General features: G+C 38.0%; 1 protein-coding gene across 1 annotated transcript in view; it reads left to right on the top strand.

Moving 5' to 3' along the window:
• The window catches only part of GLP1R (glucagon like peptide 1 receptor), an 82,630-nt gene that overhangs the window by 36,720 nt on the left and 19,611 nt on the right, over positions 1-26,299 (top strand). The window contains exon 8 of the mRNA XM_044450484.1: positions 17,519-17,579. Coding sequence (XP_044306419.1) covers positions 17,519-17,579 — 61 coding nt within the window. The remainder of the gene's footprint in view (positions 1-17,518; positions 17,580-26,299) is intronic.

The following is a 26,299-nucleotide window of genomic DNA, read 5'->3' as shown; positions in this document are numbered from 1 at the left end:
TGCACAGAGCAACTAAGAGCAACAGGATCCTGACAGTAGAGTGCTAGCAGCAGCAACCTTGACTGACTTATAGTTCATGACCTGCCTGGCCTCTAACCTAGATAGTTACTAGGTGTTGTTCTCATGTGAGTGCAGAAGCAATGGGAAATGGCGATGAATGCAAATGCTTTCTTGATTATCAAATCATCACTTTAATCAAGCAACTTCTGAGACTAACTTAAATTGGCCAATCTAAAATGTCTAAAGCCTTAAGCATCCCCATGTCAAGATAGATCAGGAAGTGCCATCCAGGTACCCCTCCTGATTCCTTTCGCTGTAGAAACCTCTACCCCATCAGCTTTGGAGGGTCTGCCTCCCTGCATCTGCTGGAGGCCACACTCCACCCTTGTCATGTTTTAATTCAGAAAATCACACCTGCATTTTCTGTACCAGTGTGATTTTGTATTAGGGAAAATACTATTTTTTCCTTGCCACTATTGTGGCAATTCTGGTTTTATTTCTGCATTATATTGTTATTGTAGATTGATGTGCACCAGTAAATTAACAGGCTATATTATATTGTATGTATGTAGCTTGTTTTAAACTGTTCACCATTCTGAGAGCTGTTGCTAATTGAATGGTTTATAAAAGCTTTAAACAAACAAACAAATAAATTCAGCAGCATGGTGGTGATTTGGAGATGGTAGAGACTGCTAAAAAGATGAGAAAGTCACATGCAGTCCCCAGCCACATGTGATCCATCCCTTCTCTACCTGATCATCTCTTGGAAACCTGACTTTTTTAACATTCTGTCAGCTTGCCTTAACTAATCAAGAATCATGGGGTCTCAGGATAACTACTTAGCCCAGGAACAAGCTATTTTTTTCTTGTGGCTTGAGCACATCTGTGTAACTACCCTTGATTCCAGGATTTATTTGAGATCTTTCTTCATGTACATACACACACCAGTTTCAAAGGAACATTGCGGCCTCCAACTGGCCTGTGTCAGCTGTGATAAGTTGTGGGGCATGTTGCCCCTTTGAATATTCACACCATAGTGGGCTGTGGCAAACCTGGTGAGGATAGCTTGTGAAGGATGTGCAAAGGTTGTTTAAGTCTTGCATAAAGGAGACAAAGGCAACTGTATGTCATAAAATGGGAGAAAGAGCTGTTGTTTAAGTGTACAACTTAAGTAGAAAGTTATGATTACAAATATAATTATCATTGAGCAATAAAACTTTTCTAAGTGATGTGCAGATTGAAGCTTCTTTAAACAAATCATTCAGAAAGTAATTTGCATTCCTTAACTAGTGGTTGGAGAGTTGGACTGGGAATTGGGAGATCCAGCTTCTACTCCCCCGGATACCCATGAAGTTTACTGGGTGACTTTGGGCCAGTCATTGACTCTTAGCCTATTTATTTATTTGTATATGTATTTATAGGCCTCCTGTAACTGCCGAGGCCTTCCTAGGCTAATTACCTCACAGAGTTGTTGGGAGGAGAAAAATCTGCCTTGGGTTCCTTGCAGGGAAAATGTTGAGATAGAAATATAATAGAGAAAAAGTATTCAGGTGCCTGAAACTTTTAAAAATTGTGCCTAACAAGTATTGGAAATAAATTTACTTCTTCAAAGACTACAATTAATATTCTAGCATAAGGCATTGTAAACATTTTAGAATACTCCTAAAAAGCTAAATGTACATGAAAACTTGCATTAATTAATGTTTCCCATTACATCCTGAATTTGTAACATTTATAAAACATGGCCATTAAAAGTAATTGTTATGTTAAAACAGTTGTTTGATATAAACTCTAACTTTTTGCATACCTACTGGTTTATAGAAATGCACCAAAATGTTAAGTTAGAAAAGCTTCCCATTAGTAAGGCTGCTTATAAAATTATCTGAGATGGCACTAATGCATTACTGCAAAACATTATTAACTCCTGCAATCTGTAAACATGTCTAAAAAGCAACAACAAACACTGTACAAAAATGCACCCAGTGTTTGCACAATTTCTAAGACATAACCTTTAAAAAGACCTTCCCTCTTCCTCTTCTTTCAGTCCTTTGGATTCTATTAGATAAAAGTTCTAATTCATTACTGTTACCTCTCCTATTGTGAAATACACTCAGATAATCAACCAAAAAACTTTTCCTTAAGCAACATTGCATACAGTCCTGATGAATCTGATACCATAGACAGCATTGGCTGATAAAGCAAATAGCTCCAAGCCTTATTAGCACATTCCTTTACAGAAACATTCTCTCTGGATATTTGTATCTTCCTGCTTACCTGCTTATCTTTCTATCAAAAATAATCCTTTCAGTGTTTCTTTTGTCTTGAAATGGAGGACTCCCCCTGATTTTATAGTCCTAAATATAGTCCTAAAGTGAAGGAATACTATTTAACTAGGCACAGATTTCTGGTTGCTTTTTTTTCCCCTCTACTCATGATTGAACCTGCAAGGTTCTTTATGAAGGTATAGTAAATGTTAGTATTCTAGGTTTTCATTGAGACTCTTTGGGACAAAACTGTCCAGCTTTACAATCTAGAACATTTCTCTCCTGAAAAATTTCACATTAGGTTCATGTCATTTTCCAATTATCCAAAAAGTAACAGGATAGTTTTGTTGTAAGAAATAGTTTACTAAGAGGGCACCAAATCTGTTGCTATGTCTATTGCTAAAGCGTCTGCTCATGCATTTCTGCAAGGGTTTTTGCAATTGGCCAACATGTATTTTGTCACCTCATCTACACTTGATCATGTATAGCATGCACACAGCACTACAAATGGGAAAATTTTGAATATTATGAATTCTCTTATCTACTGTATTGATAAAAGTGTGTCATTTTGGTATATTTACAGTATTCCAAAATCAAAAGAACCACCAATAGCGCATTCCATTTATAAATTTTATAGGTTTAAAATTCAGAAGTTTAAATGTGTTTAAATATGAAAAAGTTATTTACAAATGTATATATTTAAAATGACATTAAATGTTTCAGGGAAAACACCAACTTCAGTCACAGGAGTATATTAGAGTACCACTGAAAAGCTAAGGCACAACTTCAAACCTCACTGAGGGAACATGGAGTTACACTCAGCCTATGTTTCACAGCCAATCAAACTGTTTTGGCTTGTTTCAGCTTGTCTTTTACACTGATACTGGGTTTCAACTGATCAGTAAACACTGTCTACTTTTAAAAGAAGGCTTTGTTCAAAGAGATCTTCACTGCACTTGAGCTGCTAACATGTTTTCTCCCTCATTTTGAGAGAGGATGTCCACCATATCTGGATGATGTCTTCTGGGTACAGAAGCTGATCCTGAACCCATGTTTCTCTGCCCTCCTTCCAAGAGCTTGCTTCTTTTGCTTGTGCTGGCTTATCACTTTGTAAATAAATGCAGTCAGTACCCAGATTGAGCTTTTGGATAAGGTATCCATACTGTCTTTGAGCCATGCAGTATCAAGTAATTATTGTAATGTAATTATTCAAAGCAAGTATATATTTCCAAAAAGTATGCATAGTTGATTATGTCCAGAATTTATGAGGGCAAACCAACATCTTTTGATTGCAACACCAACATAATTCACTAGCTTAAGATAGCACAGCCTGTGTTCAGCACCACCCAAGAAGGGTTTCAGGACCATGTAGTCTAAAGTCTAAACTGCTTTAGCCGGGCTTTGTCCTTCTGTAAATTCACCTTGTGTTAACATTCTGACAAACAACTTTATTGGTGAAATTCATATAAATGATCAATGGCAAATTATTTCTATAGCTCTGTGTACAGTGATATACATTGTGCTCTGTTTGGAGTCAATAAATAAATATAAATAATAAATAGCTAAGCAATTCTGCTGTGGTTTTCATAGATCTAATGGCAATTACACCTACGTATTGTAAAATTATTCAAAGTCATAAAAAGCAGAGACTTGCAAAATATTGTACCGTTCATAGAAATTGCCTAACATTTATCTAAACATATGGACATATATAGAATTTGCATTCTCTCCATACCTAGACAGGCCCCAGGACCATTATAAGGAATGCTGTAGACAGTGTGTCCCTTTTTGACTAATAAATTTCTGACTGCAGGTTCACAGTACTGGAAGATAATGGTTGTGATCCTTCATGTATTCTGTGCATGTGCAGATTACTTCTCTTCTATAAGCTGAGAAAAGCATGTTGCAAGGGGGATCTGTGTGAATGTTAAAGAACTCTGCATAGATCCTTATTATATATTGCACAGTTACTGTGAACTTCTCTTCCTAATGTGATGATGTTGCCAAATCTGCCTTTCTTGCTCTCATTTGGTTTAGAGTCCTGAAGGTTGAGGGACAGAAATGGAGTTAGGAGTGGTGACAGTGTTGAGTAAAACATAGCAGCATATTTACGCAATACATTTATTTATTTATTGCATTTGTATGCTGCCCCATAGCCCAAGGTCTCCCTGCACAGCTTTCAGAACAGCAATAACAGTAGAACCATAATAAAATTAAAACTATCACAACCAGTAAAGAATAACATCCAATTAAAATAAAATACAGCAGATGAGAACAAATGCACCAAACAATAAACATCAGCAACATATCGTGAGATGTGTGTAATCACATCACATGAATGCCTGCTATAGAAGTATATGCCAGATCTGTAATGTGTAGTTGATATATCTGAACATATCAAGTGGCTCTCAAGATGTTTTTGATGTAGGAAATCTATTTCAGTTTCAGGAGCTAGAAAAGAAGGAAATACTTGTATGTTGCATTGCTTCTTCCTCGCTTTATAGTATTTTTCTGTGCTAGTTTCTACTCCACTTCCTTGACTAACCAATCTGTGTAGGCCATTCTTCTGAGTTTATAAAAATATCTACTTCTCAAGTCTGATTACTTGAGTATAATAAGTTTATGCAAATTTATGCCATTCCCACCCCATTTCAAATGAAGTTTTGCATAATCAGAATTGAGCTTGTAATTTAGGTTCATAAACATGTACTGCACTTACTGAAATGGAATGTGTGTTAAATGTGCAAATAGGAATTTTTAAAGCATAGCTAGCTTGCAATTTACTAGATATCTTTAGAAGAATGTTCTGCTCTCTGTCCTGTTGGGTGCTTTCCAGTTCCTGTACCAGCTCTGAGGCTCCGTGTGAACAGCCAGAGCACTTGAACTTTGGAATTAAATCAAGTATTCTTCTCTAATCTTTAGTTTTCCTGCAAGCATCCACAAATATGGTAAATATTAAAATGGAATATTTTTATTACAGAATTGCTAGAAAAATGATCCAGAAAAACTTTTTGCCTTCTCTGAAGTTTGTTGGGGTGAATTTATATCTTCATGGCCTTCCTAAGACTTTGCTCATTAGTGAGTGACTAGCAAGCAGCTCCTTCAGAATAAGGGCAATTATGAACATGAGAACTGTTATTTTTTGAGCAGTTTTTGTGCATTAGTTTTTTATGTGGAGCAATAAAAGGTAGTAAATATATCTGTTGAAGAAGATCCTCGTTCTGCTTTCAGTTGTTCCTGCTGCTTACACAGTAATGTTTGCTGACAGAGCAACTTTTTCATGTATGCAGGCTCTTCTAAGCTGATGCTGTTTGTCTTAGAAGACCATCTCCATTACAGTGTTGATGAATTTCATGTAATAGACATCTAGACGGGTTTAAATATCTAGTGGTGCTAATCAGAACTAGCTGAGTAATTTATCCTAGTTTTCTCTTCTTGTTATCTCTCCTACCTTGTTAACTAATGCAAATTACTTTCTGAATGAATTGCTTAAACAAACTGCTATCCATACGTCACTTAGAAAGGTTTTCTTGCTCACTGACAAATAGTTATGGCTTGCAATCATAACTTTACATTGTACACTTTGGTTCTCTTTTCAGATAATGCAGAACACTTGGGGATATGTGCCATTCCCTTCCTTCAACTCTTAGGGAGAAAAGTGGTAGTAAATTGAGTTGCTTTAAGTTGATGTCCAAGTTATGCTATGGATAGTAAGGAAGCCTTTAATGGAAGGTTTTATTCTTCTTCTTTGATAAATTCTCTCTTTACAACTTTGCACACCATCCATGAATCCCTGCTTAACTTTCTGCATCTTCATGTATTACCTGCCACATATACTTCAGATTCCATCAGCTTCTCTGTCCTTCTATTGTATTACTACTCTATTCTACAACTTGAATATAATGGATAGAATTGGGTTGATTTAAGACTATATCATGCAGGAAATGTCTAGATTAATGCATGAACAAATTGCAAAGCAAATGAGAGAATCTTAGAAGCAAATACATGAGTGAGCTTTTTCAGTGTATGTATTTTACATCTGTAGTTAAGCATTCTTTTTAGTGGGTCTTTTACCAGGAAATGTTACATTAGAAACAAATTACTATTTCAAAATGGTGAGAATGTATGCACACACAGGGACACACTTCTCTTCTTTAACGGTACAGGTAAGTTAACTGAGCAGTATTCCCAGTGATCTCCAGCCAAGTACTGGTGGTGGGTATTCATGGACTATGAAGGATCATGGCAGTGAGAACAAAAGATGAACCTTAAACCCCAAACAGGCGTGCACATAATTTCAATTGAAGACACATCTGAAGTGGTTTTCCAGAAGAGGTTGAGAAGAGGCATACGGGGGCTGGGGGGGAGTCCTTTTTTTGTGTCAATGAAAATTTGAAGAGTTGAATAAAGGCTACATGGCAAGATGTTAAAAAAATCGGATTTGTGTGAACAGATGACTGGTGTCTGGGGACTGGTTTACTGTGAATATTTATTAGACTGTGAATTAGCTACACAAATGCTAATATGGTTTTGAGTTTTCTTCTTTCTGTATAAATGAAAAGTATATGGCTGTTAAACAAAATGCATTTCAAATTTATTTATATAACTTCTGGAACATACTTAAGTCGTGTCGCTTTGCAGAGCTGAAGAGGCAGTACGTAGGGTTGCTGCTAGGTAACAAAGGTATAAAATGGTACCTGGGAGGAATGGAAATTATGGAAAACTCAATTTGATGCACTTTCTCTTCATTGCCCAGGGTATATGGGGAGATTTCTGCTACTTTTAGGTTTTTTATTCCTTCTTTAAGGACCTTCACAGTACAAAATTAAAGATGAGACAAAAGGAAAGCTTAACAAATGCAGTAAATCTAACAATAGTTTTATTGTGAATAATTTATTTATCATTAGTACTTGCCTCATATTTAGTGGAAGTATGTTTAAAATCAAGCTGTCTTTTAGCTTTTACTTCATAGTTCAAGTTTTTCTAGATACAGAGACAGTATCAAGCAAAATGAAATTTTGGAACTACGCCACCAACTTAACAGTTCATTGGAAGGGCATTTGCTAATATACTGTACAAGGATGCCAATATGAAGCTGCAGAACAGTTCGGTTATGTAACTACAAAGTCTCCTCACCAGACAATACTGTGTCTTTATGCCCATTCCGGACAAACAAGCCGAACGGCCTATGCAGAAAATCCTTGGGACCAATTATAAAAAACACATGTAGGCGCCATTAGTTTTTGACTCCCAACTTCTCTCTGATGTGGACTACCCTTGTCACTGCTGCCATCATCACTGGCTACTTTGTTTTGGCCTTTCTGTTTGTAGAGATGATGCTAATCTTTTTTTCAACATAATATTTAACTGTCATGTTTCCTCCTCCTCTACTTGAATAAAAGTCACAGTAGCATCTATAATCAGTCCCCCCCACACACAGAGAGTTCCTTGTACTCTGAAAGCATTCAACTAAGCTGCACCAATTAAAACATCTGTTACCCCTTCCCCCCAAATAAAGAGAGAGATCAGAGCTACCTAAACACAGTGGAGATAAAACTCAGAACCAGCCAAATGCAGTGTATGTTTTACTATTCAGGATTATACTTAACCATTAGAATAGGAAAAGCCAACAGCAAGGCAATCTTTCATCTGCAAAGAGATCCCAGTGGATTTCTCTGCACTGGTTCACTGGCAACAGGATATCAGATGAGACATGGCATTAATAAGTCAAATTAATACCTATTAGAGCCAATACATCTACCTCCACACAAATTCACTGATGTGTTCAGAATTGCCAGTAACTACTCAGAAAATGCATCATTTCTATTGTAGAAAACTACTGAAAGCATTAACACAGCATGAGTTTGCAGTAAAATAGGCAAGCATAATGTTAGGAATTATCTACTGGCTTGAACATAAAAAAACATTATTTTAATGTTATTATGTAAATCTATTGTGATTCAAAATCAGCGTGCAGATCTTGGATCATTCAAGGAGCAATATTTTTACTTATTCAAGAAAGCCACATTATTTTTCTTACAATTTTAACACAGAGTTGTATTTTCACCCATGCTCTGTTAATCCCATTTTTGCATTCTCTGGCCCATTCTGTACATTCTTCTCTCTCACAGTGTATTATCTTTCTCTGTATACCTATAGTAGTGTGGAGTGTTTTTCCCTGTGGTAGTTAGCATTTGGGTAGCAGGTCTTGGGTGAACGGGGCTGAATTTTCTGCATACCTGTTCTCCAAATGGCACTATACATACATAGCCTATTCCTTTTTAAAAGAAAGAATATTTGTATGTCTGTAAATCAGCAAAAGAAGCTTACATGCCAAACAATATGAAACCATAGTTGCTAAATACCTGTGAAATTGATTTCCGATTAATGAATAACCTTCCATGTTGTTTGAAAATCCTTTATAAAAATTCTTGCTTCTATTATGGCATTAACTCAGATCTCGAAAAGCAACATTTAAATGTAGGGACTGTTTGGTTTTCCATTCTGGCATAATGCAAAGCTTTGCTGCAATTAGTAAGTTGTGCAGGAAATCTTAGTCTTTGGGGGTAATTACCTAAATGTTACCTAGCTATAAAACCTTTGGACTCCAGGTGATCTATCTTTTGATTTCATTAATGAATGAAATGAATGATTAAAACTTCTGCTCATGATGACTTAATCTAGCAACATCCCTCTCACATAGAGATTCAGGATCCTTTTGATCAACAGTGAGGGAAGTTGCAGAAATTCTCACCCGATTCAAATGAGTTCAGATTAACATGAAACTGGCCTGCAGATTTAGAAACAGACTGGCTTTTCCTGAGTCTCATGGCTTTCAGGCCATATTTTACCTGGGGGAGAGGGGATCTGCATTCAAAAAAGTGCGAATTGGCGCAAATTCTTGTACATCCCTAAGATTGTTAATAAGCAGATGACAGAATGAAAAATGCCTGATAATCTGCAAAACACAGAATTGATTTAACAGTTCCACCCATCCCAGTCCAAAACCTTTCCAACAAGATCCATGCCTATTTCCGTATTTTTTTTTAATTCAAAGTGTAAGGTAAAAAATAGTCCTGAAATAAGCCTCTTAATGAGAGAGAGAATCCAAAGAACAAGACCGCGAATAAGACTTGAATTGTAAGATGACTCAACGGAGGGAAATTCAAAGAAGGTCCCACTGCAATCACCCACTTTCCATGAATGCCCTGCTATGAGGAGAGACAGAGAACTGGGCATGTTCAGCCTTGAGAAGGGAAGACTGAGAGGGGACATGGTAGCACTCTCCAAGTACCTCAAAGGCTGTCACAAAGAGGAAGGTCAAGATCACTACTTGCTGATGCCAGAGTGTAGGACACAGAATAACCAATTCAAATTGCGACATCCCAGATTCAGGCTGAAAAGCTTCTTCACTGTCAAAGCAATGCAACAGTGAAACAAACTGCCTAGAGAGGTGGTGGGCCCTCCCACACTAGAGACATTCAAAAAGAAACTGGACAGCCATTTGAGTGAGATGGTGTAACATGGTATCCTGCAACAGCAGGGGAGTGGACCCGATGACCTTCATGGCTCCTTCCAACTCTACTATTCTATGATTCTTTGATGCCTCTCTCAAACAGTGTGAGATAGGGTGAGGGGGGCTTCTGGGAAAAAGGAGGTTGGAGAAAATCATGTGGAATTTCAAATCCTTTCCATGGACAGAAGGAAGCCTTTTACCTGTAGAAGGCTACATTTGGACCCACTGAATAAAAAAGCAGTTCTAATTACAGTAAAACAGTTTAAGAACTTTATGCATTCAGCATAAGGGACTGAGCAGTATTTTTCTCTGCATTATTTCTCGCAGTGCACAAATGATATACCATTGATTTCTCTTGGATCTTTCTGTTCCAAGGGGAGTTAGGATTGTAACTGTAGGTTCCCACTCAGCCAGTGATCTTTCTAATGTAGCACATCTTAGAAATAGCATGCCCTGCAGGGAGACTGGGTGTACGTCCAGTGTTCTGGAGGAATCTGAACACATGAAGAAAAGAACCATAAAAGCAAGGGATGGGCTAGAAGGGACAAAATAATTATACTTATACCTCCTCATTTGGGATATACATTTTTCTAATGGACACTATACAAGTGCATTATGTGAAACTCAAATTTCAGTGATGAAAGGCTAATACTGTTCATTTCAGCTAATGTAGTGAACTGTGCTTAATATGAATTCAAATGCAGGCAAAGTCTTTGGCTGTAAAATAACAAAACATCATTCAACAATAAAGCAAATTGGGGTGGGGAAACATCAAACTAAAGATAAAATATCACTGTTTATAACATTAGTGGACAACATGCAACCCAAACTTCTAAAGAGCTTCAGTTCCCATCCTCCTTATCACTGACTATGCTAGCTAGGAATATAATAGTATTGGCTTATCCCTGGGTTATTTATTTATTAAAAGCTTTTATATCTCATCCTTCAATAGAAGTCTCAGGATGGTAATGCAGTCAAGCAGTAAAAGCACAGCATCGAGCATCAATTAACAACAATAAAACCCATGGTTAAAACAGCATCAAAACTTAAAATATTGGGAAAATAAAAAGGGTTTGGTCTGACACCAAAATGAATAATGGATGTGGTGCTGTGCCTACATCCACAAAAGTATATTTTATAGAAACATTTAAACAATAGAGTTCTGAGCAGCAAGTAGCTACAGATGTCCATCCTGTTTAGGCAATATACCTACTCTTAATTAAATTCCAATGGGGCAGTGTTGTCTAAAAGCCTTGAGAATGGCAGATTGTAGCTGACTCCAGTTGTCCCATAGGCAGCTACTTACCTAAGAAAATCAGTATAATAACGAGCAGGCGGAGTATGTGTCTATTCCACTTAAGTGCATTCAAAATGGCTTGCTACACAACAACAACACAAGAGCAGGAATGCATATCAAAACATCCTTCTAGTAAGTGGCCAGTACCTGTTCATTTCAAAACATAGCATTGAAAATGAAGGCAAAGCTACTGGCAACATTATTTGGTGAAAGTATCCAGAAGTCAGAAGGTTGTGATGGTAAAACTTGAAATATTAAGGGAAAAAGGGTGCATACATTTTTGAACCCCAAGTGTCACAATGATGTTGGCTTTGGATTCAGGCACTGCATGGATCCATGTGCAGGTATGCATAAGCAGTTCAGACCCACATGACTCTTTCCTCACTGTGATTACAAGCAAGGAAAGAGCAGTCAGGATCAGCTGGGGGTTGGGCACCTGTGAGGGCACCTGCTATGCACCCCTGTCCTTAACCCTATATAGAAAATAAGTTAATAAAAAGCCTAACATCTTGTGCTGCAACGTCTTTGTAGTCTGTTGTGCTGGTAGCAAATAGCTTGCCATTCAAAAGTAAGAAAATTAAGATTCTGTTCCCTTTTGGAGGTAGTTTCATTCCCTCTTGTCTTGTGCCATTGATAAGGGACAAGTAGAACATGTCTGCTAACACCGTAGAATTGTAAGGAAAATCTGACTAGAAAAGATGCAGGAGATACTCTTGGACCTTGTATAATAGAAGAGGAATGATTCAGAGCTGCAGTGTTTCCATTATCCAATTAATGCTTTACTTTTCTTGTAAGAGAATTGTCAGAGAAGTGTATTGAAATCTTTATTAGGATATACTACACCATTCACTAGTTGCTTCCTCTTTTTGTAAGGAACCCAGCTTTATATGGAATGATGCTTTTTTCCAGGGGAATCAGAAAATAGCCAGGCTACCTCATCTGTTGTTTTTTCGACTGAGGCTATACAGTGAGATGTTGGCAAACAAACTTTATTTTGTAAGGATGAAACTCTGCAGCAGGTGTCCTACAAAGAAGTCATTCTTGTTTGATTGTTGGTCCAGTTTTCACTGCCTTCTGCTTTTTTTTTGGATGCAAGTGATGGGGACAGGTGTTACCAATATTTATTATGCAGATTAATTAAACTATTGTCAAAGAGAGCTGAAGAAGAACTAAAAAACACAGATCTGTATTTTATTTAATAAACTCAATGTGTAACATTAAGCTAATTGATCTGCAAGTGACAGTGCAACTCAACCTATTTACATACAGTTAGCCCTTTGCAAAGTCAATTGCTTACAACATCATATTGTATAGACTTACTGATGTATTCACATGAAATTTTGCAGCTTCAAATGATGGTATCTCATCTGAGTTGTGTGGTTAAGTTTAATTGTTTAGAACAGAAAGATTAAAGTCAGTGTTCTAGCACACAAATAAAAGTTAATACCCGGGTCCAAAAACGGGTGGGAAGCAGTGGCACTCCAGATCTTGTTGAACTGCAGTGCCAGTGATTCCTGGCCTGGCTGTTGGCCACCTTAACCAGGGCTGATGATAGTTTAAGTTCAACAACATGTGGAGGGCCATGTGTCCTGGACCACCAACCTTAACAGTCATCCAGCTGTTGCCATTCTTCTGAAAATAGCTTCCAAAAGGATTTCTATCAACAATTTGATAGAGAAAGCAATTGATTTTATAAAGCAATTATATAGTAATATAAGCCAGATAAGAACTCTTATTAGATAACTAGTTCAAACAGTTTAAAGCTGTATCTACATCTGTTCACATCATGAATTGTTTTAACAGTGGAATTTATTGCACACTTTCAGTATTGCTTACTTGCCTAAATAGATCCAGAGAAGCTTTTTGGCTGTTTTGTGCCCCACCTCCAGTTTTTACCCCTTACTCACCGAAGAAGTAAAAACCACTTTGTAATATTTTTGTTGTTTCTGGATAGCATCTTGATGGGAATAGCTAAAGATGCAGGAACAAGCTTACAGCTGTAATGCTATCTCAACATGAATTAACTTGCAAAGGTCAGACAGAGGGCTGGATGTTGACCGATCCAGGCAATAACTAAAGACTAAGATGAGACAACATGACTGTATAATCTATTTCCAGGAAACCCTGGAGGGTGGGGGTTGAGATCAAATTACATGGGAGATAACAACTTTTTTGACTTTGCTATAAATCACAAGTGTCAATACAAATTGCACTGAGAATGCATTGTAAATAATTAAGTTTAAAAGGATGAAATAGCCAGAGGTGGTCACCTTTAGATTAATAGTTTAGGAAAATAAAATATAACTGTTCCCCTGGTGAGACACTGCCACATTTTAACACTGTGGCAAGCTTTTTCGGAAGGAAGACACTATTTGAATTGGAGCATAAGCCTGCCCCCTCCATTTAAGGCAGGGGGATATTATAAACATACCCCGTTTCCAAACTCTGAGAAGCTTCAGGGTACTGTTATATTTTGTTTTCCTTTGGGGAAGAGAGCAGTAAAAAAAAATCTTAACAAAATTGTGATTAAAACAAGTACACCCCAATGAAGAGTGCCCCATCTTGAGAGCTCTAGTTAACCTAGAAACCAAGTATTATGCTGTTATATTCCAAGTATTATACTCCATGTGTGGGGGTGTGATTTCTGGGGAGAGAATGGTGATCAGAATGATTTGCTGCCCCCAGATAAGTCACTCTGGAGAAAGCAGTGTGGAGTCTGTTGACATGACAACCCACAAGGCTAGTTACCCATGATGGGCTCTCGTGTCATATAAACCAGGTCACTGACTTATTTTGAGTTTCTCACTACAAAATTACAAGCACTCAGCCAGATGCATTTTCAGTTAGAGGAAATATTACAGGCAATGTGCTGGAATAGCTACTGGCCTAACAGACCACTGATGAGCAACTTTTACACCTTGGTCCATTCCACCTAAACAGTTTATATGCCCAAGGAATTCATGCCCATTCATTACTGGTAGTAAAGCATACATGCACACTCTTGTGCTGATAGGTATTTTATAACCAGACTGTTGTAACTGTATACAGTTTATTGATGTTAACATCTTATGGCATGGATAAGCTAAAACAGTCTCACGGTAGCTGCTCCTCACTCTGATAAGAACAGAATCATAGTTATTAGCAGGTAACCGGAACACAATTCTAGTCAGAGTGCTGAAGTTTGGGTCCTGGTTACCTGAAGGAGCACTTACATCCATATATGCCCAACCGCCCCCTGAGATCGGCGGGAGAGACCCTTCTCCGGGAGCCCTCCGTGAAAGAAATTAGGAGGGTGGTTACTCGGAGGAGGGCTTTCTCAGCGGTGGCGCCTAAGTTATGGAATGCGCTCCCCAGAGAGGTCCGCCTGGCGCTGTCGTTATTTGTTTTTCGGCGCCAGGCGAAGACCTTTTTATTTAAGCAGCATTTTAAATGTTAATATTATTGAATTTTATCTGGCCAGGGCGGCTTATTTTATATTGTATATTTGTATTTTATTTTAATGTATATATTTCAAAATGTTATGTATGATGATTTAACTTATTGTTGTAAGCCGCCCCGAGGCTTCGGCGAATGGGGCGGCATAAAAATGTTTTAATAAATAAATAAGTTTGTTCAGTAGCAAACAAGTGGACTGCTTCTTTTTTGTAAGCTGTCCAGAGACTTTTAGTAATGGGACGGCATAGAAAAACTTTAAATAAATGAATAAATAAATAGCTTTATCTGGTCTGTCCTTGTTTAAAATATTTCTAGTAAATGGGTTCCACTTAGTTCAAACATCAGGTAACACTGTAAAATATGGGGATCTTTCTGATATAGCCAAGAAATCAAAATTACTACAAATCATAGTGCTTATTGTTCTGCATATCTGTTGTTGTTCTGCAGAAATACAGCATTTTTGGTCATCTCACATTTTACAAAAGCTAGGGTTGGATCTTTGTATTAATACAACTTTAATTCCTTGAAAAGTCAAAAAAGGTAGCTTTCACAGTAATTAAAAAAGGTTTCCTTGGATTAAAGGCATGTCTGGGTTCGGAAATGATCCATGGTGTTACTGCTAATGCATTTCATGGACATCACAGCTGGGTTGAGTAAGTTCTTGGTCATTTGTCTTTGTAAATAACCTTGTTGAACAACTTCAGTGATAGCAATTCTCTGGTCCTACTGGACATTTTCTTATTGTCCAGACTACCACCACTCTAATTTCACAACTTTCTAAAATAGGTTCCAGCACAGTAAAAAATGTACTGCTTTTCTTCCTAATTCAATAGGAGTTTTAACTTACATTGTTGTTTTTATAGTAGCTAATTTCTCTAAGACTACATGGGGACTAATATAATTTAAAGTGGTAAGATGGTGTCATATGTGTGATTAAATTTTTTCTTGAAATTTTCACCCAGTTAGTCTAGCAACATTGATTACACCACAAAACACATACAAAATTCATATTACTCAGTGTAAAACTCTGTTGTGTCTAGGCAGTGGTCGAATTTGCACAAAACCCTATGTGCAAAACCCTGAGAGCCAGTGTGGTGTAGTGGTTAAGAGCATGGGACTGGGACTCAGACGATCTGGCTTCTAGTCCTTGCTCAGCCATGGAGCCAACTGGGTGACTTTGGGCCAGTCACAGACTCTCAGCCCAACCTACCTCACAGGGTTGTTGTTATGGGGATAAGATGGAGGAGGAGAATGATGTAAGCTGCCTTGATCCCTTTGTAGGAAAAAGGCAGGATATAAATAAAAAAATGAATAAATAAAATAAATAAATAAACCAGCCTTTGCATGTACAGAAGCCTAGCAGCTCTTGGGGCTAAAACAGCTGCTATGTAATTTCGGTTAAGAAGTAAGAACACCTTGGGAGCTTTTTCTGTGAGCAAGTTTTGAATGAGTCAAGGCATATGCTTTCCCCTCTTCTCTCATTACGTGGCAAGCTATGTTCTTTACTTTCCTGAATGGCACGAATAGAAACCAGAATCAGATCCTGGTTTGCAGGCATAGCACAAAGTATAATTGACAATAAGGGAAGGAATTGCAGAACAGGAGGAGGTTTCTTCCAAGCTTGAGGTTTTGCCAGATTTGTGTAGTGCAAAATTGTGATTTGGTGTAATATCGGAACAGGAAAGCCCTGCTCCAACCATCAGGAACTGTATTGCTATTTCTGCCATCACATTACCACCTTCCCGCTTATCCTCCTTGGCCATACTTTATCTCTTGCTATAGACAGATGGAACTCAAAGAAATGGGGAATATCTTCCTTCTGCTTTCTCCTTCTGTTTCTTGAAGAAGCTAGGTACTGCTGAGGAATGTAAGCAACTAAGTGGTAGAGGTAGTAGCAGTGGTACTCAGTTGTATGTATTCTTAGAGCTAGTTACTACTACAGCTAGGGGCTACTGTGCGCACAGAGGCTGATTCACAGGACACGGAGGCTGATTTGTGTGTACCGCAGCATGTTTTAACAGTTCTTTGTCCTAGAATGATACCTAACTCACTTTGGATTGTATAAGAGGGAGTAAAATTTGAATAAGAAGTTTAAATGCAAAAAGGTATTTCCTTGTTTTTATAGCCTTGTTCTGTAGTGACTGTCTGTAACTCAGTAGTTGAATTGAACTAAATCATCCATGCACGGGTTTTGTGGAGACAGCTTGCATCAATAATACTACCATCTTCCAGTTTTAGCAGGACAGGTGGTGGTCAGAAACCAGCAGGTCATCTTACCTTCAGAGATTTGGTGGTTCTTCCAGCTACTCCATTTTATTAGCCATAGAATAGAGGTTATGGGAAAGATCCCACATTGAATCTTCTGCCTAGTGAGTCTGAGCAGTTTTGACCCTGTTCATATAAGAGCCTACTTCAGATCTGTCCATCAGCAGTAACAGCATTTCTTAAACCACAGCATCAATAAAGTCCATGCAGGGTGGAGAGGGGCTGTTGAACATGGACTGCATTTTGTGTATCCTATAATCCAAAAAGACTGAATTTTCCTTGTCTACCAGAATTATGTGACCACCTTTCTAATGATGGCTGTTTCTGTAATTTGTACCAGCAATAATTTAAGACACTGTGACAGTGGAACAGTTCATTTCTCTGAACTTCTTGTTTCCAAGCATATGTGTGCATGTTATGCAGTATGGTACAGCTTCAAGCATCTAGGAGTCATTATTCAAAATGTTTAATGAAATTGAACTATAGGATTGAACTGAACGCATCTAGCTTATGATTTTGTAACACGAACATTTGTTCAGAGAGAGGGAGATGGTCTATTCATTTTTAAAAGCCATCAGCTAATTCTCAGATGGCCTAAGCGTAATGAACTCTGCATACTGTCTGCATTCTCATTGCAACTAAAGAATTAAGAAGCTCATATATAAGAAGCTTGGTTCACTTTACTGTTCCTTTTTCCTTGTGTCTCATGCTTTGTGCTTATCTTGTTTCCTCTTTTTCCAGGTGTGCCAATGCTGTTTGTTATCCTCTGGGGAATTGTCAAGTACCTTTATGAAGATGAGGGGTTGGTTCAGTTCTGATTTTTAGCTGATCTTTTGTGAGGGTTGTGTTTGTGGGGGAGGGGGAAGGTCCCCATTTCAATTTGGCTGGATTGCTTTGGCATTGGCTGTTGCATTGGCATCTTATGCATTTGCTCATGTTTTAGCCCATTTTAAGTAGAACATGTTTTGTATTAGAAAAGCCTCTCATTACATTTTCTTAAACAAGCGCAAGCTTTTGCTGTTCAGCCATTTTCTGCATGCTTAAATATGTCTCTTTGGAAGGGTATATTGTTTGATATCCCCACCTGGTCATCACACCTGGCCAGACTACCTCCAATTTTTGATTTTAGCAGCACCCTTTATGAGCAGTTTAATTTATTAAACTTCCTGTTATTGAGTTTAATATCTGTGGTGGGGGAAGTATGTATTCTATAATAGTGTGGATGCTTAGGGCAGTTTAAAAGAAAATCTCAAGTTGTTTTTCATCTAGCTATTTGTATCAAGCTATGCTTTAATCTCATTGCTGGGGGTTTGATACCTGCATCAATTTTCAATGTGTGATTTTTCAGGCAAAGGGCAATATCTAGTGATGGTAATCTGACAACACTAACCACATTGTATACTAGTGAAAATAAACATTAGTGGAGTGGAATTAATACTTGCTTGACAAGTCAATGGAGCATTAAACAGAAGCCCATTAAGAGGAAACAGAATTGTTTCTTCTTAAAATGGCCCCCTGATGGCATTTAGGCTATCCCATTTTTCCTCAGCTGCAGTTCTAAGCACCTTTTTTGGAAGTATTGCAGTAAAGGCATTGTAGTAATTTAATCTACAACTAACATATGTAACTGTAGCCAGAAGGACCTCCTTCAGGAAGGTATGCAGTGAATGAACATTTCAAACCTTGGAAAATGCACTCATGGGTGTAGTTGCCACTTGTATATCCAACAGCAATGTAAGATATTGGAGCATCCCCAAAGTGTGGGCCTGGTCCTTCCAAAGTGACTATACTTTTATTCCCAGATTAGTTTGACTACTGACCACCACTGCCTCTATCTTTTTGGATCACGCCTCTACTTGTTGGTCCAACCCATCACTGTAGCCAGACCAGTTGTTGGTCTCTATGGGATATTTAGAATAAATAGGTCTTTGGTCTAATCCAGAAAGGCTTGTATGTTCATTCATGCTGGCACTAGTCTGTGATACCCCAGAGAATGGCAAAATCTTCTAAGAGCACATTCCATCTATCAGCATGGTATTATCTTGCAAGAAAGATGCTATTCCCAATAGGGGCATGATTGCCTGTTTGATTTTACTTGCGTTATTCAGGCTTATCTTCTGTGTCGGTGGCCACTTGTAATAGCAAACTATGCTACACAAAGGGAATGAATTGAATTACCACGTATACTGTTCTTTACCTTTTACTATTTAAATGAATTCAAGGGGAAATATCAAAATAGATGTATTTGAACAAAGATGTGTATTTTGCATATCCAGGCCTTCACCCAGTTATGTATGTTTTAATAATGTATTAAGTAAACTTATTTAACAGGATACACAATTGCAACAGGGTCCTGCCATGCCATGCATCAGCTGAGCTGTGGTCCTGTTAGGGTTCTGCTGCCATTTATTTGCATCCGTTAAAAAATCACTAACATTTCCACTCAGTATTAGCATCTCACTAGCAATACTAGAACAATAAATGCATTTGAAAATTGCTATCCCCATGAGCCATTTGCAGATGTTCCAGCCATGTTGTACCTCTGTAGCATGCCTAGGTGCAAACTACTGCACCCTACTCTTCATATATTCATACCAAAAAACAGAAAAGTGTCCTAAATGTATAATTAGAGCATTTTTCTATAGCATCTGCTTTACTACAGTGTTGACATTAGTCAATGATTACTGGGGTTGTCATGTCTAGGACAGCTGTATTTTCAGAAAATGTATTCAGAGTATATGACAATTGATTCTTGAGTGCTCTCCATTTGTGCTTGATGCTGTCTGTCTGTCTCCTGTTACCAGTTTCCTTTCTCCTGTGCATAGGTCTATAGCTGTGGAAGCAAAGTGATGTGGTTCTTAACATCTTGTAAATGTTTGCTTTGACTGTCTACTGATTAATCTTCTTTATTGTGCATAGTCGCAAAGCTGCAATTGTTCTTTGAGTGGCTTTGTGGGGTATAGTTTTATATTATTGCTTACTAGTTATGTCTTGTCTACAAAGGAGTGCACGGACAGTGGTCCCAATCTTGGAATGGTGGATAAGACAATGACCAGGCTACTCTTTCCCATCAGCCAAACTTTAACAGCTGAATCGTCTGTGGGATAGTTAATTTTGCAAAAAAAAAGGGGGAAAGATATTTATTTATTTAGAAAATTTCTATGCCGCCACATTCGCCGAAGCCGAAGACATATCCAAGTCATGCTGATGTAATTTAGCTTATAAAACAGTTTCTGAGAGCATGGCATGTTTGAGCTAATGGCCCTTAATCCAGTCGGTTTATGTCCAAGTTTCACCCTGTTTTCAAAGCAAATTAACATCTTTCTAAGAGAGATGGTTAAAGCAAAACCAACAAAGAAATATACACCTTTGTTTCTTTGAGAAGTAACTTGGGGTGTGTGTTTGTGAGACCATTTCGATACTGTCCTTTTGTAATGCTTCTAAAGATAAAATCCAAGAAACATAGTAGAAAACATACTCAAGCGCATTGATAAATTGACCGTGCAGACCTCTGTCTGTTTACTTAGGAGTAAATCCCATTAGGTTTAATGAGATTTCTTTCCATGTAAGGAGCATATAGTTGCAACTGAAAAGTTTTGCAGTGTATGCTCTGGTGTTCTCAGAGTTAAACACATTCAGTTATGAAAGCTTGCATGTGCCAAAGACCAACCATGACACCCCAGATGTGTTTGCAGACTTATTTGGTGTAGTGGCTAAGAGCGAGGGACTGGGACTCAGGCGATCTGGGTTCGAGTCCCCGCTCGGCCATGGAACCAACCGGGTGACTTTGGGCCAGTCACAGACTCTCAGCCCAACCTACCTCACAGGGTTGTTGTTGTGGGGATAAGATGGAGGAGGAGATGTAAGCTGCCTTGAGCCCTTTGTAGGAAAAAGGCAGGATATAAATCGAAAAATAAATAAATAAATAAATTTTACATGATATACTGGAGCAAGACTGTGAATAAAAAGGTGTGAATTGTTAGTGAGCAATCCTCTCCAGTAGTGAACTGATTTTAAAAATGAATTTTTAAAATGAAGTGTAATGAATGTTTAAGATTTGCATGTTATAATGTTATATATATTTATAACAATATAAAACAGTATTGCTGACTTTTAAATTTTTGTAATAAGCATTTACCTCTTGTGAATGTACTTTCAGTGGAGCAATTGCAGAAAAGACGTATATAAAAAGACTAAGGCAGGGGATGGGGAAATAATCTAAAGGGAGTTCTTATAGGTGTAAAAAGTAGTATTTTGTTTTTTGATTCTGTGAAATATAGAAGAGGTGATCCTATCAGCTCACTCTTAGATTCCTTGTTGAATCCAGCTCTTGCAATTGTCTTTGAATAAGTTGTTTAGATAGTGTAACATTTTTATGTGTGTCATATTAATCTTGCTTTAAAAAAACATTCACAGTAGATAAGATCTTGACTATGAAGCCTTTGTTCTGGTTATTAGTGTTGCTTCAAAAAGTCACAGGTTTGTCTGTTTCTAAGCAGCCAATTTGCTACTGGCATAGCAGGTTATCAATATATAGATGTGTTTCAAATGTTTATGGCAAATTACTTGCCTTTTGTATTACTCAGCACTGACTTACAATTTCTATTAAACAAAACCCACGGTCTGCACATTCAGGAGATCCTAACAGACAGGTTAGGTTACCCAAGCCTTGTATACATATTTGTGAATGGTAAAACACATAAATCTTTTGCCTTTTCAAAACAGGTAATCTTTGTGCTTAGGCACAAAAGCAATAATTGTATTTGTATTTGCCTTGGCGATTCTCATGCTCTTTGCCTCCGTGATATTCTAGTAGATGTGTGGCAGGCTGTAAAATGCACTTGTGCCTTGAATAATTCCTTGCTTCTGAGGGATATTGAGAAATAAATAATGACTGGGCCATTGTAGTCCAAAGTCGCTGACAGTTCTGACTATATATGAAATTGAAAATCAGTAATTTTAAACAGGGAAAAACCGAGTAACTCATCCTGAATGGGCTCCCTTCTGTGTAAAAGGTACAGTTATCTTTTATTAAAAACAGGTTATTGGGTAGGCAGAGTAGACTTTTTGCTTTAGTTGATGTTCAGGGGGCAGATCTTGCTTATTCAAGTGTAAAAGCAAGCAAGTAAGGGCAGGACTGTGTAAATGGCAGCAAGTAAGCATCCAGCACATTCCAAGAGCATACTGAAAACCTTGCATTCACCTGACAAAATCAGTCAACAGAACAGCATTCCTTCTCAAGTTTTAATTACATTTAGCTATTAATTAGGTCAGCAGTACAAAGGGACCTGCAACTGACTCTCCAAGAGCAGCTAGGCAAGACTTGCTAGTCCCAGGAGCAGGAAAAAAAACCTGACTTTTGCTGCAGGATCGTAAGGAAGCAAGAAACAATACTTCTGTGTGTACAGAAATGACACTTTCAAAGCAACCTAGACAACCCTTCTACCATCTGGATTTAAGAGATTCTTACCCAAATTTATCATAACAGATTCAAGAAAAACAGGCAACCAGAAGCAGACAAGTCACACACACAAGGCAATTGGACTGCCATCTCTTTCTAAAATGCCAGCAGAAATAGATTGTGCCCCATCCCTAGCAGGAGCATGGTGCTAGCAGTTCTGTATGTATACTATGGGCAGGGATTGCTCCATAAGACATTATTGATCATATGGCCCAAGAATCCTTTAAGGATTTTCTAGGGCCAGAAGGAGGGACTAAAGAAAATAAAATGTTCCTGATCATCAAAAAACAAGGATCAGTTACTTAGTATTCTATCAGAGAGGCACAGAAGAGTTGAAAATATAAGATAAACCTCTGTCAAGAAGGTCAGAATTTGTACAGATAAGCCTGGAGGAAAATGTTTTGACACTAGGTAGTTCATGATAACCATGAACAGTAGTAACGGAATGTTTTCTGCTATGATGTTTTCTGTTACTAATTACAAAATGCTAATATATAAATTCATTAAGTATGATGACTGTGACAACTGGTCTCGGCTGGAGATGGGCTCACTCTCTATTGCTTGTGTGCACCTACAATAAAGAATTTTTTTAAAAAAATTACTTGCTGGTGTTGCTGTCTCTTTCACAGTCAGACAAAGAACAAGAGGGACTTTTTTGTCCCCAACAAAACAAGGGTAGGTCTTGCTTTTATTTACACATTCTTTTTTCATTTTCATCAGGAGTTGTTTCACATCATTGCAGCTCTCTGCTGTTTAGATTATATCATCTGCATGTCATAAGTTACTGATGTATCTTCCACCAATTTTTACTTCTTCCTCTGGTTATAATTCAGCTTTCCTGATATGTTCTGCATGCAGATTGAACAGATAGGAAGATAAAATACACCTTTGTCTGACACCTTTGCCTATAAGAAGTCCTGGTCTGCTTTTGGCAGCAAGAATACAAGTTTCTCCATCTTTGACTTCCAATTACATAGTCTGTTTGATTTCTCTTTTGGCCATCTGGTGATGTCCAGGTATAGTCATCAGTTTGGTTATTTGCAATGTGTATTTGCAATAAACAGACTGTTGGCTTCACACAATTTTATTTATTTATTTCCATTTCTATGCTGCCCCATAACTGAAGGTTCTCTGGTCAGCTTACAAATGCTAAAACAGCATTACATACATACATAAAACAATAATCAAATAAAATAGATAAAACAATAGATTACAACAACAATAGATAACATCTCATAATAAAATGCACTCATACACACCAAATAAATACAACTGATAAATTAACCAAAATTAAATTGAAATAAATAATCCATAACAAAATATAAAAATATTAAATTAAATTAACCAAAAACTTTTTTAAAATAAAAATGTTTTCACCTGGTGCCTACAAGAAAGAAGAGTTGGCACCAGCCGTATATCCCTGGGGAGTGAATTCCAGAATCTAGGTGTGACTGCTGAGAATGCCCTCCTCCTACCCCTTTCCCTTTGATCTCCCTCGGGGAGGGCACATGGAGGAGGACTTCCAGAGAGGATCTAAGTAGACAGGTAGGGATAGATGGAGAAAGGTGCTCCCTCAGGTACCCTGGTCCCAAGCCGTTTTGGGCTCTATATGTCAAAGACAACACTTTGAATTGGGCCTGGACTGAAAGAGGGAGCCGCCTGATGGAGGACTGGCATAATATGTTCTCACCAGCCTGTCATTCTCTTTCTTTCCTTAGCTCTAGGCTTAGTTTTTCTAAAATATTTGATTCTGCTTTGTTTTCTATTTTTGCATTCCAGTCACCTAGCACGCCTTGTTCTGGTGTGTTATCAATTTCCACTTGAACACCTGCATAAAGGTTTTAATTCCTTCTTCTTTGGCATCTGTTGCTGGAACATTGACTTGAATGATGGCTCTACTGATGGGTTTTTCACTAATGGGTTTCTGATTGAGACGATTTAGTTGGATTTTGTAGCCTTTTCCTGCCCATCCCACATCTTGAGTATTAGAGCCACCCCATTTCTTCAGAGTGCGCCATTTCCAGATTAAAACACTTGGTCCATTCTGATCTACTCACACCAAGTACGGTGACGTTTAGCTGTTTCATTTCCTGCTTTGCAGTTTCTGGTTTGCTTTGATTCATACTTCCCACATTCCATATTCCAGCTTCAGCATCAGACATTTTGTTTTACCTCTGTGCATGTCACCCATGAGACTTCTTTTCAGCTCTGATCTGTCCGTGCCCTTAGTGAGAGCACTGTCCATACTTGCCCTTGGCACTTCCCGAGTAGCTTGTTGGATGCCTTTACAATGGCGGGTCTCATCTTTTGGCACTCTCTTATTCCATCTTGAACTGTTCATTCATAGGGTTTTTAAGGTAAGAAGGTTCAGAAGTATTTTATCATTGCCTTCATCTCCACAGAGTTAACTTGAGTTTCACTGCTCTTGTCTGCAAAAGATCCTCCGGCAGTGTTGGCTTTAACTACTGCTGCCCAGTTAGCTGCCCATAGGCTGAATTAGGTATAAAAATTAGATGTGCATTTGATGCCAAAATTTTTACCTATTTACCCTTTAATTCTAATTTATATCCCTAGACATGCACAGAGATGTACTATTTGAACTAAGTTTTCACTAAGATGGTAGACCAGTGCCTGGGATCTACCACATCAGACTGTGAGTAGTTCTCTGAGTGCTTCTCCATAAAGAAATTCCCTGCACACAGAGAATGAGATGTCAGGAAGAAGGCTGTACTTTCTGCATGGAGGCAGTATTTTTAATTGAAGAGCATTCAATAAAGTAATCCCCCCTCCCACACATACTTGTGGTATAACCCTGACAGGGGCTTACCACTTTGGTGAGTCTTTCTGACAAATGGGAGAATAGTTGGTGCCCCTGAACATCTGACACTTTTCCCAGTTAGCCAAAGACAGGTATGCCTTTGATTCAGACAATTGATGTGGATCCCATTGAAGCAACTGTAACTGTTACTGATGGCTGTATTAAGCTTGGGGATCTAGTAATATACAGGGCTGAAAATGGAAGCAGGGGATTGCATACAGATCAGTGACTTTTGTTTCATTAACACTTTTTTGTTTTTCTGGCATTTTAATTTTACTGTAATGATGTTTTGATTGCACGTTTGTATACATTTAAAAGCAGTTAAATTGCACTGTGCTGTAAGAATCCAATTAATGCTCTAAGAAGTGTAGCAGAATTTTATGTAAAGCACCATTACTCAACTTCTACTATCATTATACCAAAACTGTTTAAAACTGTCTTAGCATTGGTTCATGTGAAGCTTGCGTTCAAGGGGAAAAATAAACCATTTCCCTGGCGCACGTATTTATCCAGTTTCTATTTCTACAAAATGATATGATATGGAAAGGTATTTTTCACTCACAGGTATCTGGGATCCTTCTTGTTACCAACAAGTCATAGAAATATTGGCAATTGTATTACAAATACAATTGTTCTATGCTTCACGGGCTAAAATATCATTGAAAAGTAACTGTTTAGAATAAATTTGTAATATGAAGTACACCGAAAACCAACAGAAGCATCTAAAATCGAGTGGTCCATTAGAAAGCCAACATTCTGGAACTGAGCATACCACTCCATCTTTCTCTGTCATACCTTCCGGTGCTTCCTTTGCAGTTTGTGTCTTCAAACATGTGTCATTGTACGCATGAGACAGACAGGATAGTGTGAATAACGCACAATGGGGTAGCAGTACTGCATTCACGCCTCTTCGCTGCACATTTGTTGTAATGTGTAAATGATTCATATAGGTTCATTTGCAATGTAACTGGTGAGGATAATGCATCATCCATATCTTTAAAGGATGCCTTAATCCTTTGAGTTGCTTTTATGGGAAGTGGTATCACCCTGTCCAGACACCATCCTCCCATACTTTAATGTGGGGATATGCCATGTGGCATCTTTGGACACCTTGGTGCCTAGTCCTCCCACTTTTTTTTCCTTTTTTCTTAAAAGTAAAGCATTTTGTAGTGACAGCCAGATTACTTCAAAGTAAAGCCAAGGCAGCTCCGCACTGCCATCTTTCCAGATAAATGCCTCTGGG

The sequence above is a fragment of the Varanus komodoensis genome, unplaced genomic scaffold (assembly GCF_004798865.1).
Source record: "Varanus komodoensis strain SLA01 unplaced genomic scaffold, ASM479886v1 scaffold1, whole genome shotgun sequence".
Classification (NCBI taxonomy): Eukaryota; Metazoa; Chordata; class Lepidosauria; order Squamata; family Varanidae; genus Varanus; species Varanus komodoensis.
This window is presented reverse-complemented; position numbering and strand designations above follow the sequence as displayed.